The 12278-nt window shown below is 41.7% G+C and overlaps 1 protein-coding gene across 2 annotated transcripts in view; it reads right to left on the bottom strand.

Annotated features, from left to right (window-relative positions):
* Positions 1–12278, bottom strand: part of XDH (xanthine dehydrogenase) — a 54150-nt gene that overhangs the window by 14956 nt on the left and 26916 nt on the right. For both annotated transcript variants that reach the window (XM_074863883.1, XM_074863882.1), the window contains exons 17-25: positions 12054–12143; positions 11236–11405; positions 8580–8703; positions 8058–8177; positions 6428–6524; positions 4356–4480; positions 3484–3617; positions 1923–2010; positions 1222–1308 (exon numbers count right to left, since the gene is read on the bottom strand). In XM_074863883.1, the coding sequence (XP_074719984.1) occupies positions 1222–1308; positions 1923–2010; positions 3484–3617; positions 4356–4480; positions 6428–6524; positions 8058–8177; positions 8580–8703; positions 11236–11405; positions 12054–12143 (1035 nt within the window). The remainder of the gene's footprint in view (positions 1–1221; positions 1309–1922; positions 2011–3483; positions 3618–4355; positions 4481–6427; positions 6525–8057; positions 8178–8579; positions 8704–11235; positions 11406–12053; positions 12144–12278) is intronic.

Raw genomic sequence — 12278 nt, 5'->3', positions numbered from 1 at the left:
AATAAGCACACTTTTCTGATGACACTTATGACCCTGGGACAGATGGAGCTTCAAAGTCCTTTGTTGGCCCTGGGCTCATGTTGAGCCAAACTGCTACTAAATGCTATTACACACCTGGAAGAACCAGAATCTTCTTTTAAGTACACTGAGTAATCTGTTACTGGAAAAGAAGTCTTGCTGATATCAAGTGACTCAGCAGCTGAGCTATGGGAGTAAGGACTACTATATGAAATAAAGATTTTCAACAGCTGCACCTGAACTGCAAGATTTGAGATCTTTGTCCATTAATTGATCAAACTGTGAAAGGGACAGAGTTTCATTCTGGCTTGTGTTCCCAGATTTCCCTTCCAGTAGCAGCACAGAGAGGAGATTATGCACATCTCAACCTTAGTTAAACATGGAGTGCTTTCCAGTCCCCCGATTCGGACACATTCGAAAGGACAATTCACATAGATGTACTCTGAACCAGGCCCTTAGTTTTTGCAAATACACTTGCCTGCCATTCTGCTCTGCACAGCACCAATCACATTGCTAGCTTGTGGCTCTGGTAGAGAGCTCTCTGGTAGAGAGCTCTTGCAGTTCTCTGCTACTAAAATGGATTCATTTTTGCAGAAAATTATCAGACTCAGAGGACTAGAGAAAGGGAGCTAAAATAAACATGACTGACACTAGGCTATTGGGTTGGTCACTCACACAATAGAAAAGGTTAGTTTTTTACTCATCAGCACAAAATTTCTTGGAGACAGACTCAGAACTCAGGCCCATTCTTGTCCTTAGTACTTGTGAACCCAATGTTAGCTTTATCCAGTCCTTAACAAGCTTGTTGATTTAAGAACTCTGCCCTAATCAGCCTATTGACTTGGATGTTTCTTATTCCAAGAAACTAGCTTTCCCCAAAGCTGGGGAACTATCAGTCATCTTGCGTTGTGCAACAAGTTTCCCATCACATCCCTCTGTAATGCAAAGCAAACCTTCTTGACCCTTTTGCCTAATTGAAGTTATTACAGCATCAACAAGAATTATGTGGCACATGCCAAGGCAGGTCAGTTGGCTCAGAGAGCAGTTGTAGAAGCTCAAAAAACTCATCAAGGTCTGTTTTCAGACATGTCAGAGAGCTGGATGTGCAAACAATGCTGTACACAACAACCCTCTGAAGTCAGAACAAAAAGTTGCACAGGGAAATGTCTCTCGCCTACTTAGCCATCAGAAAATTTTACTTACACCATAAGAGAGGTCTACAGAGTTGCCCCCATTGCCGTAGTATGACACTTCCAGACTCTTGACTTTCCCATTCTTCATGAAACCAACCTGTCAAGAGAGTCTCCTCAGTAACAGGTTTTCTACAAAATATTCTGTTTCATGCTTCCCTCTAAAAACTGAGTGGACCTCATACAGGCAAAAGGCTGACTGTCCTCTGCTGCAACACAAGACAAGCGCAGGCAGCAACTGAGGAAGCTTCCCAGTAAAGGGTTCATGTATGCCTCTTAACCTTCATCCAGAGAACTCTTCTATAATAAGGGCTGGCCACTTGTCACAGCCACACCTTCCTTAACAGGTTTTTGCTTTGGTAAGCAGAAGCAGTTGGGTGGGGATTGAATAACAAAACAAACGGTAGTACGATACTGTAAACAAGTGGGGGAGCATCTAAGAGCACTGTGATTGTCAACAGGCGCAAAGTCTTGGTTGCAAGGAAGAGGGAAGCATTTATGCTGAGGTCACAAGAAGGGAACCATCTGAGCCAAACGATGGTTGCAGGACATTAACAGGAAAAATGCTATAACCCAGCTGACCCGATCCATTTGCAGCACGGGAGGTCAGCAGTGAGACAACCAGAACAACAGTTTTCTCACAGTATCTTACTACTCTCTGATGTTTGATGACAGCACCGAGACAACATGCATTCATTTCATCTGTAGGCATACCTTGTACCTCCCCAGGAAGGGGTGTCTCCCACCACTTATCAACATGTCCTCATCTCGATCCAGCATGCACCTTACTGGGCGGCCAGTTCTGTTAAAGGATACATTTATCAAGCAAAGCACAAAACGCACAATACAGTTCCTACAGAGCAAGACTCTCCTCTTTTTGGTGAGCATTGTCTTTCCAGAGTGGCAATGGGGAGTTAGTGGTAAACTGCTTGGTTTATAGATATCTTTCTCTTAAGAAAATGGCAAGATCGAATTTAAAAAAATAAAGATCTGAGAAGCTGGGACCTGTTTATGAAAACTCTTGAGGAGACTCTTATATTAAAAAGGACAGTTTCTTACAGAAACAGATGATAGTAACTGAGCAATCACTGTTTTTCAGACTATTTCTCAAGGCACTCTTGGCTTTGCAAGAGAGAATGCCACATGAATTATATAATAATACTAAGTACTAACTAACCTTCAATTTGACCTTTTTTATTTGCTTCTTTATTATCCAAGGAGGAAAACAAGGAAGAGGGGAGGAGTTGCTTTCAATTTTCTAACAATTCTGCCTTCCCAGTGCCTCTTTTCAGGTTGTAAAAATATCTGGGGAATGCTATAGAAGTTATTTCATAACCTCAGGGATATAAAACAGTGGTTTGGCTGGCAGAGATAAAGGAAAGAAAAAAATGCACATGTATTACTGATTAATTAGAAAAAGCAGGTGGTTTGCTCAGAACAGGAAAATTAAAGCTGATTTAAGCACAGGAGCTTCATTTTGGCTGTTGTCTTCCAAAGGTATTTTATCAAAATGCTGCTGTATTGCAAGATCCATCTAACATTGCCAGCAGGGTGCATCCTCACCTATAAGGGCAGTGTTGGGAAGGGCAGCGTTACACACAGTGCACAAATATCATGTCAGAGGCCATGTTCACTCACAACTACACAAACCTGCACAGTTAAAGATGAGCCCATATCAAAACTCCAGAAACCAGAAGCACATTTCCAATCTACGCTTCACAAATTCTTAGTCTAGGTTCATTCCCTGAGCTTTTAGGGGTTTGAAAACTGTGGGTTTCTGTTCAGTGGCCTGCCACCCTTCCTAGGGAAAAATCCAAAGGAAGAGTTTGCAAAAGAGCAGAGAAACAGCGGTGCAAGGCTGGCGTAGTAGAGTTTTGAGCAAGGAGACTCTCATACTTGTATTATACAAAACAACAAGCATGACTAGTGCTGGATTTTGAAAGGGTTTAGGGTGAAGTGAAGGGGAGAGGCTGATAATTTGAGATATAAGAGTTTTAGAAAGCACCAAAGGAATGGCAGAGTAAGGGTTTTTTCCCCTTTCCTATTAAAAGCTGGCATTCCCACATAAGCTTAGCCCCTCTGAGCAGGTTCAGTTCCTCCTACCAGCTAAGAGCCCACTAGACACCTCCTTTGGGAAATCCCAAGCTTGCTATAAGCTGTACAGTAGCAAAACATGAAGAGTCTTGAAAGTCCTTCAGTGTAAGAAGTGCTCCAGAAAGAGGCAGACTGGGACAGTCTGAAAGGAAAAAGCCCTGTTCCCCACCCCCAAACTTACTTGAAGGCTGCAACAGCCACTGCAGTAGTCAAAATAGTATTCCTAGTCTCTTTTCCTCCAAATCCTCCTCCCATTCTTTTCACTCGAACCACAATCCGATTTGAAGGGACTCCCAATGCATTAGCAGCAAACTCCTAAAGAAAAACAGAAAGCAGAACATGTACAGAGCTGAGGTGGTGTTAAGAACTAGATAGCAACACACTGCCTTTCTGCAACCATTGCAACATTTCAAATACTCTGTTACGTTGCAGGTCCTATTGGCCCTGCAATTGGATTTGATGCAATTGGAACCAATAAGCCCAGTATTTCATCTCTGAGGTGGGAAGGCACACAGTGCTTCAGCAGACAGCACCAGATTCAGGAAGAGACTGACATGAGAGGAGGTCTCATTTAGCACGGGGTTTGACGTCGGTACCACTCTGTCCATTGTCCTCACTCTATTATGAGACCTTCGGACAGTCTTGGTGAGTCAGTAAACAGGCCAAAGACACCCCATAGTGCCAGTAGCCTATCTCACAAGATGGCAGAGTCAGTATATATAGCGAGTGTTTACACGAACCTCTCTTTCTGACATCTTATTCAACTACCATGCCTACTGGCCAGCTGGCACCCTCTCCAGAAAGGGTTAAGCATGTAATCCCTGGTGACAAAGATGTGTTGCCAACACAAACATCTCTGTCACCTGAAAGCGAATTCAGGACACCAGTAGGATGGATATGGACTTTAGATCCCATAACCAACTCTAAGTCTGGTTTTTTGGTTTGTGGTTTTTTTTTTTTTATTCAAGACAACAGCAACTGTAAAGCAACCATTTATCTAGTGTGAAACTGAGAAAAAAACGCCTTTTAGGTAGCAGGTCAATGAGACAGTACCTGTGTCTTCATTAGGTTTTGGGTCGACACGAAGAGTTCCATCTCACCATCTTCCCCCTTTGGCACAGCCAGCGTACAGTGAGTTTCCAGATAGAAATGCTCCTGCCCACCAAGGTACATCTCTCCTAGAAAATGGAAAGAAATGCCCCAAAGACAGAGTGTCCCTGGTGTTAGAAGGTGTCTCCCATCATGTGCTGCCTGCAAGCTACTGCCCTTTTGACATGTTTTAAATGACAGCCCTTTGCACTGCCCACCACTGGATATCCCTAGTTCTATAACTGACATTTCTGGTTCCACATTTAAAAACAAAGCAAGAAAACCCAGACACGCCCCCCTTCCACTTTCTAGAACTCTTCAGTCCAAAACATAAGTGGCTGGTATTTCAAAAATAAGCCTGTATGCTATGCCATTGACACAGCCTCCCCTAAGATGCAATGTTAGGTGCCTTTCAGACTGCCCTGATAACACCACTGAGATAAAGGATAAAAATAAATCAAATATAGTCTAGCTGAGCAGATCAAATACAAGGTTACAGACTTTGAAACAGGGAAACAAAAATAGAAACTCCAAATGCCTTAGGAAGATCTAACTGGGAATCAATTCTCTGTCACTGCATGTGGCTCTTTCTCTGGACATATTACCTGGCAGTGCCAAGGGTATAATTTCCAGTCATGTTACACACTACTAAATGTCAGAATCAGCTTCCTTTCCCAGTCATGGTCCTGGTCTATTCATCTACCATGAAAATCAATATTCAGAGCAGTTCTCAAAATCCTGTTCTTCTCTTTCTTTTATTCAATTCAACAACAACAAAAGAGCTGCCTTCATTAGGTACATCAGTGAGAAATGCACATTTGCATGAGACAACGCCTACTCTGGTACATAGCAGGGTCTTGTGTCCTTGAAGGGGTTGGCCTGGCATTCACACAGTATTGCAGCCTTTTAAATAATCTATTCTTCTAGCTCAGAACAATTTCTGCCTTGCCTGGCACAGTGTTTTCATTTTGTATATTATAGTACACTATAAGAAACATTTAACAACAGCTGATGACATCTTTGAAGCGCCAGTGCCAATCGTTGACTGCAGAGGAAAGTCTCAGCAATGCATACCAAAATACAACAAATGACAGACCTGGAAATAGATGTTTCAGTTAAATAACTCCTGCTTCCCCCACAGGGAGGAAAGGGGGCATGCTTCTTTGTGATCTTCAAGAACAATCCCTTCACACCAGGCTTTGTGTCTGTAACTGATTTAACTTCCCTCTCAGATCTGTAAGAGGGATACAACATCCTCTTATCAATAAATACGTAATTCTCCAAAGGTCTGATGTTTGAGACTTTTCCTCTCAGGAACTATTGATTGGCGATATGTACACACCAAACAATGACGTGGGTCTGACAGAGCATTCCAGTTCACAGCTCTGGTACTCTCCCCTCCGAACACTTAGAGGTTTTAATCAGTTGTTTATGATTGCTATGTCTACCCATGTGTCTACAACCTGCTTGGCAGACTCCAGCTGAATGAAATCAAGAAGCACACCAAAAAAAACCCCACCCTCAAAGACAGACCAACAGTCAGTGTTAAGTGTTACAGGGCAGTGCAGTGTTCTTCATGATACCTACAGCCACCACTGTTGGTGGATCAGGTTTTCAGACACATGAATGTCCCATTTTCATAAGGTGCAGTTGTATACCAGGTTAAAGGAAATTGACTGTCTGTAAGATTCAGATCAGACTGTCTGGACAGGGAAAAGTCCTATGTGGATATGTTTCAGGGAGAAAAAAAAAATCACTGTAGAATATTTGCTTTAGAAAAATGTGTCCTTATGTTGGAAGAGAGTGTTTACAAGGGCACAGCTGGGAGCATCCAAGTCTGTTTGAAACTGAAATTAAATCTTTCACCAGCTATTTGTATATAAACAGTTAGTTGAAATATAATATGAAATCAATTTATCTCCATAAGCCTTATTTTCATGAGTTCAGTATCATATGCATAAAAAGGAGGCTGATAGCTTGACTTCTTTTGTCACAAATTATCCTATTTTAAAAGAAGTATTAATGCTTATTCTCACCTTCCAAAATGTGATCGGATTCTTCAAAGCCTTTCTTCACATCTCCCTTATTAATCCTCTTTATAGACTTAAGAAAGGATTGTTTCTCAATAGCTTCCTAGGAAACATAACGACACAATGAATTTTTTGTGGAAGTGGAATGAAAACAAAGCTTCATCTGAAAAAAGAGATATCCTAAAATAAAAAGCACAAGAACTTCTCAGACACTAACTATCGTAATAGCCAAGTGACTTGACTTAAAGCAGTATAAAATAATTTTTTGCAACACAGCAATTTCACAATACACACAATAATTGGACAATCTTAGGTTGCTCCTTGTGACCCATTTTACACTACGGACCCAGAACCTCAAGGTCTGTAGCCACCAGAGCTATGACTGACAACTTTTGTTAACTATAGTCTGTGGCCCGGAAGCAGGGAAAAAGGAAAAGAAAAGAGATAAAAAGAGAAGAGCGGAAGGAGAAAACTAAACTTCTCAGGATGAGAACGTCTGCAGAAATAGTTCACTTCTGAGCTAACATGCAATAATCTTTCCAGGGGAAGTTTTACAAATGCTTTTCAATTTTGCCAAAACTGAAGCTTTCCATAATGAAAAAACCCACAGAATGATCAAACAACAACAACAACAACTCAGCACATTTTTGGCTCCACTCTCATCTTCTCTGTTTGAATAAACAACTAGAAGCCTCAGAAAAGAAAAGTTCTCACACATTGTGAACCCACAGATCACACAAACCAAAACTTCTGTCCACAGGTGACAGTACCAATGTCTGTACTAGACAATGCACAAACTCTTTGTATTCACATGAATACAATTCACAGTACAAAACACATGGTACTGACCATTAAATGAAATTAATTAGAATCCCATGGTTCTAATTTCTCCCCAATAAGAATGGCTTCATACATTTTTTCTCATTTCTAGATGTGAATGCTGTCTTACATATTATCATTTGCTTTTACCGTCACATCAGGAAATCTTGTCAACAAGTTAAAAAAAAAAAAGGCATGAAATGATCACAAATTGTTGACATTCATTTCTTCAGCTTTGTGAAAAGCCACTTAAGGTCTGTGTCTATACAGTCAGTGAAAATGTTCACAATTTTCAGGAGAGTGAACTCCTGAAAATTAAATTCATCAGCTTAGAAACTAGGCAAGTGGTCTGCAGAAATCTCAGAGAAGCAGTGCAGTGACAGAGCTAGAAGAAGAGACGTTTCCACACCCTATTACTGAGTGTTATAAATCAGAGAATGAAGAATGAACGAATACAGATGAAGCCAGCAGGGTCATACCAGAGAATATTGAAAGCAAGGACCTGTGGGTAAGAATGTACTGACAGTAACCTTGTTAATTTAAACAAATTTGTGCTGAGTACAATATATCTATCAGAGTTAGGTTTGGTTTAGCTGTAAACAGCACAGAACAAGTTATTGTACTCCCAATCAGTATCACATCAAAGGTGTGTCCCCTTTATATTTAAGTATACACATTATTCCTTTTATCCATATCCTGCTGCACCCAGAAAGACTAACAAATCATGTGGCTAAATAACTACATGTGTTGGAACAGAAGTTAACTAGACATCAGGGAGTCCCAAGCTACCTGCAGAAGCAGATCTGAGCCATCTTACCTGAATTGTGACAATAGGTTTGAGTTCTTCATACTTAATCTTCACCACTTTAGCTGCTCTTCTGGAATGTTCTTGGGTATCTGCAAGAACTGCACCGATGATATGACCAACACAAGTGACCTACAGGCAAGATCAGGACCCATCATCATTTGGTGTGTATATATGCAGCAACTGAGAAGCTCATAATTATTCCCTTCATCTATTCTTTTTGTGCAGTTTTTCACCCGTTCAGACTGGTCTATTTAGGACTAGACAAGGGAAAAAGATCACAACTCTGGACAGTGACTGAGTGCCTAGGCTTGTCCCAGTGGCCTGCAGCTTAGAGGATAATAGTGTAGATAACACAGAGGAGAGGGGCACGGGGAAAGGGACTCAGGCCTTATTGAATTTGGCACCAGGATTTCTACTACTCCAGTGCAGTTAGGATTTATCTCAGTGTAAGGTAGAGGACTTCACTGGAAAATATGAGAAACCTTATCTCCCGAGCAGTGTGATTGAAAAAGGCTATTTTTAACCACATACCACATCCTCAGCAAAGACAGTCTCATCATTAGCGATGCCCGTGATGTTACTGCCAGGAACATCCTTGGCAGAGACAAAACACACAAACCCAGGAACACTTTGGGCTTCAGATGCATCTACAGAACTGAAGAAAGAAAGGAGAGAGGCAGCATTATTATTTCTCATTTTCCTTTTTGCCAGCACTTATGAGATACCAATATATTTTCAGACCTGATTCCCTTAAGTCTGGGTATGCAAAAGAGAAGGATTTTGTCACATGATGATCATGTGACACCAAAGCAGAAAGTGCAACATATTAGACTAAAATCATTTGGGATCCAGGTGATAATCTGAATCCTGACAGAGTCTGATCATCATTCTGCCTCTTTGGACTATACCACATCACATCTTTTCCCTAAGACATTCGAACTTGATCCAATTGCCACGTGTACTAAAGATTCCTTGACACCCTTTACCAAAACCAGATTGGTGTTAGCAATGGCATGGCTCCACTGTCACCTTAGCTGCCATGATTCTGGGAAGGCAAAATTGCTCCCTGTCTGTTGATAAACACGAAATTTACTGCAGATACATATCATCTACTGTGGGTTCACTTCTCAGGAGAAATGTGTCTGTGAGTCAGGGAGAAGTTGTTGAGTATCAATCACAAGGAAGCTGCAGGGTATTTAAAAGGATGCAAAAGCAGTGATGCTCCAAAAGACAAAAAGATTCATGAGAGGCTTTCTTTGGTAATCAGCAAAAGGGATATCTAACCAAAATGCTTGTCTGCTAGAATCATACACAGATTTAGAACTAAGTGGCAAACAGGACAGAAAATAACTAAAGAAGTGCAATATAATTTAATTTTTGTGTGGAGCACTTAATAAAAAGATGTATTACAAAAGACTTTCAAGCTCCATTTGCAGTATTTTGGCTATGTAATTGGCTTGCTTTAGAAGGGAACCGTTGCAAACAGAAAAGATGTGGCTTTGTTTCTGCTGAATGATTTATTGTCTTCTGTAAATTGCCGCAATTTTTTTCAGCATGCTTGCTTAGATTCCTGAAACTCTGACAAAAACTGTGCCTGAAAGTAGCTGTTTATGCATCCCAGTGAAGTACAGACTTCTTTAAAAAGACATTAAATGTATGAATGAACTTTCCCACATGAACTCTTAGACAGCAGGAACTGAAGACAATGCTATTTTTCTTTGGAAAGTTCACTTTCCTGTGTTTCTGCAGTAATGCTTCAGAAACAATCCCCTGACAGTTTCCCTTAGTTGGAGATACAGAGGCAGATTATTTCTAATTTGCAATTGGTGGTAAAAATCTGACTCGGATGAAGTGGATGTTTTCAAAGGCAATACTTTGATCAACAAAATCATAGGCTGAGATCCTTCTGTCGCCTGATGAAATATTCTACTACTTCCTCTACAGGACAGCACAAGCTCACAGCTTGAAATGTGAGTGTGCAACACAAATGCAAGAGAATGTGTACAGCAGCCTCTAGAAAATACTGCATGTTGTGGTCACAGGCATAGATCTGACGCTTTCGCTATTACCCCATCTGCACTGGCAGTAGTAACAACACTTACGTGTTTGCAGCACTCATCAATGACCACATCATAACACCTAAGATTTAACTGTGATGACAGAGCAATTTTTCATAACTTGGGAGTCAACTACTACATCTGTGCATCCATGACCACCATGGTGCCTGTCCCATGTTAGACCACTGTGGGAAACCTCTGGACAGGAAGCCTGAACAGACAGGAAGTATTGCCTAAGGAATTAACAGCACATCCCAAGGCTACTGAGGGTGGCACGAGGCAATGTAACACAGTGTCCCACATCAAAGCGGTTGAGGGCAGACAAGAGCCTGGAGAGCCACCACAATGTAAGCACAATTAGGAATTGTGGGGGGCAGTCAGTCCTGCAATTAAAACTCATATGAGAATGTAGATGGCATTACCTGCCAGGATAGGTGTTTTAAATTTGGTTAGTCACTACTGTTATAAATTACGCATGTCATGTCCTGCATGGACAAGATGTTTTCAGAGACAGCTGCACGTCCAAATACTAACCTATCCACCTTGCTACAGCCAAGCACAAACAAGTCTACATCTAATAGCTGAAGCTAACTCACATAGGACCGTTATGGAGAGGGCTTGACCACAGCCAGTGCAAGCAAACACCATGCAAGGCAAAAACCAGAAGACAGTACACACAGCTGACTCACCAGCAGAAGTGCTGTGGCAGAACTCCATGTTACAACCTAAATTTTTAGGCAGATAGGAAATAGCATGTTCAACCTGCATGCTCTGGTTAGTAATTAAAATCACATCTCCTCAGACATTATGGTGCTCTTCTACCCTGCTCCTTTTTAATCCTGCATGCTTGAGTATAAGAGATAGGACATGCAAGAAGGTTATCTAGGGCTGAGGGCTTTGTGCTTCAGCAAAGCTCCAAGTTTGGTGTCAATTCCCTCATATTCTCACTGACACAGACCTGCAAGGCAGCTGTAACACATACAACTCACCTCCATGTAACAATGTGCAATGAACTGGCATTCCCATGAATGCAAAAATCTTTCCCACACCTACAACTTGAGATGTCAATGTTTTCTAAGCCACCAGGCACCAGATACTCCCAACATCTGAAGCTCAGAAGCAACACTTACAGAATCTTAGCGTGGGCTTTGGTGCTGGTCACCAGCGTTAGATACAGCTCATTCTCATAGTGAGGGATGTCATCGCAGTAAACAGCTTCTCCACATGCTTGTTTGGCTGCTGAAACGTGCATCAAGGGCCGGCCCACCGTATCTTCAACTGCCTGCCCCCTGGGCACTTCCTGGAGTAAAACACATGACTGACTGCTACTGCTTAGATTGAGGGGGACAGAAGCATTGATGGGAGAGCAAAAGGCACCATGAGACATTCCAGTGAGATGGGGAATGAGATGGGGGCTCAGGCCTGTAGGAAAGGAAAGTAAACAAGATGGATTGGCTACACAGAAGGGGCTGTAGAGAACAAAGTGAAAAGGATTTGGTTTTTGAAACTGCTGCAGAAGAGAAAGGTTTGATGTGACAGCTTGCATAAAAGTTCTGAAGCTAGCTTCTACTCTCAAAGCTGAAGAGAACAGGTCATTAATGGAGAAATAAGGAAGAAGATATACCCTGAATCTGAAGCCTGAGAGATGCAAAGAAAGTCAGGCTGTAAGTGGGGAAAGCAGAAGGGCAATTTCAGTTTGGATATGGAGCTGGCTGCAGGAGAACAGTGCTACCCACCGCAATTTTTATGAAGCTGTACACATCAGGAACAGTCTTGGGCAATGACAGGAGAGAACACTGTATCCTAAAGCAAGTAGGGGACTGAGACCCAAATACAAGGCTCAGGAATGGCATTATATAAGTTCATGTATTGCTCATACTCAGGGAGACAAGAAGATAAGTTTGAGCAACAGAAAAGACCGGGTCTACATCATGCAGGTACTACTTACTTGGAAGAGCTGGGCATTTGCAATGGGATCTTTGTGAAACAGCTCTGTAGCACTGACGTAGTTCGAGGGGACAGGCTCACACAGATTGTTCTGCCAGAGACATATTAAAGAACAATCATCTTCCCTGCCAGTCCCTTTCTCAAGTTCCCCAGTAGCCCAGGATATTCTCCATTCTGCATCCTCCAGTAAAAATAATTCATCTTGTACTGGGTGAAAGGCAAACAG

This window comes from Strix uralensis, chromosome 3, assembly GCF_047716275.1.
Source record: "Strix uralensis isolate ZFMK-TIS-50842 chromosome 3, bStrUra1, whole genome shotgun sequence".
NCBI classification, from domain to species: Eukaryota; Metazoa; Chordata; class Aves; order Strigiformes; family Strigidae; genus Strix; species Strix uralensis.
The sequence above is the reverse complement of the archived record's forward strand: the minus strand, read 5'-3'. Positions and strand labels throughout refer to the sequence as shown.